General features: G+C 67.2%; 1 protein-coding gene across 1 annotated transcript in view; it reads left to right on the top strand.

Annotated features, from left to right (window-relative positions):
• Positions 1 to 235: 235 nt before the first annotated feature.
• The window catches only part of TRAF4 (TNF receptor-associated factor 4), a gene marked incomplete at its 5' end in the record, with an annotated part of 1,484 nt that continues 1,313 nt past the window's right edge, over positions 236 to 406 (top strand). Inside the window, 1 exon segment of the mRNA XM_009572549.1 lies at positions 236 to 397. Within this exon segment, the coding sequence (XP_009570844.1) occupies positions 236 to 397 (162 nt within the window).

The following is a 406-nucleotide window of genomic DNA, read 5'->3' on the forward strand; positions in this document are numbered from 1 at the left end:
GCAGGGGGGACACAACTTGCCCATGGGGACAGTGCGTGACACAGCGGGGAGCGCAACCTGGCCATGGGGACAGCCTGGCAGGACACCATGGGGGGCACAGGCTGGCCATGGGGACAGTGCATGACACTATGGGGGAGAGCACAACCTGGCCATGGGGACAGAGGTGGCGGACACTATGGGGGGCACAGCCTGGCCCCATCCCTTGGCAGGGCGACGATGTTGCCGCCGTCCCCAGGGCCACCAGGGCACGTGTCCCCAGGAGAGCGTGTACTGCGAGAACAAGTGCGGGGCCCGCATGATGCGGCGCCTGCTGTCCCAGCACACCCTGGCCGACTGCCCCAAGCGCACCCAGCCCTGCACCTACTGCGCCAAGGAGTTCGTCTTCGACACCATCCAGGTGAGACGG

This window comes from Fulmarus glacialis, unplaced genomic scaffold (genome assembly GCF_000690835.1).
Source record: "Fulmarus glacialis isolate BGI_N327 unplaced genomic scaffold, ASM69083v1 scaffold20672, whole genome shotgun sequence".
Taxonomy (NCBI): Eukaryota; Metazoa; Chordata; class Aves; order Procellariiformes; family Procellariidae; genus Fulmarus; species Fulmarus glacialis.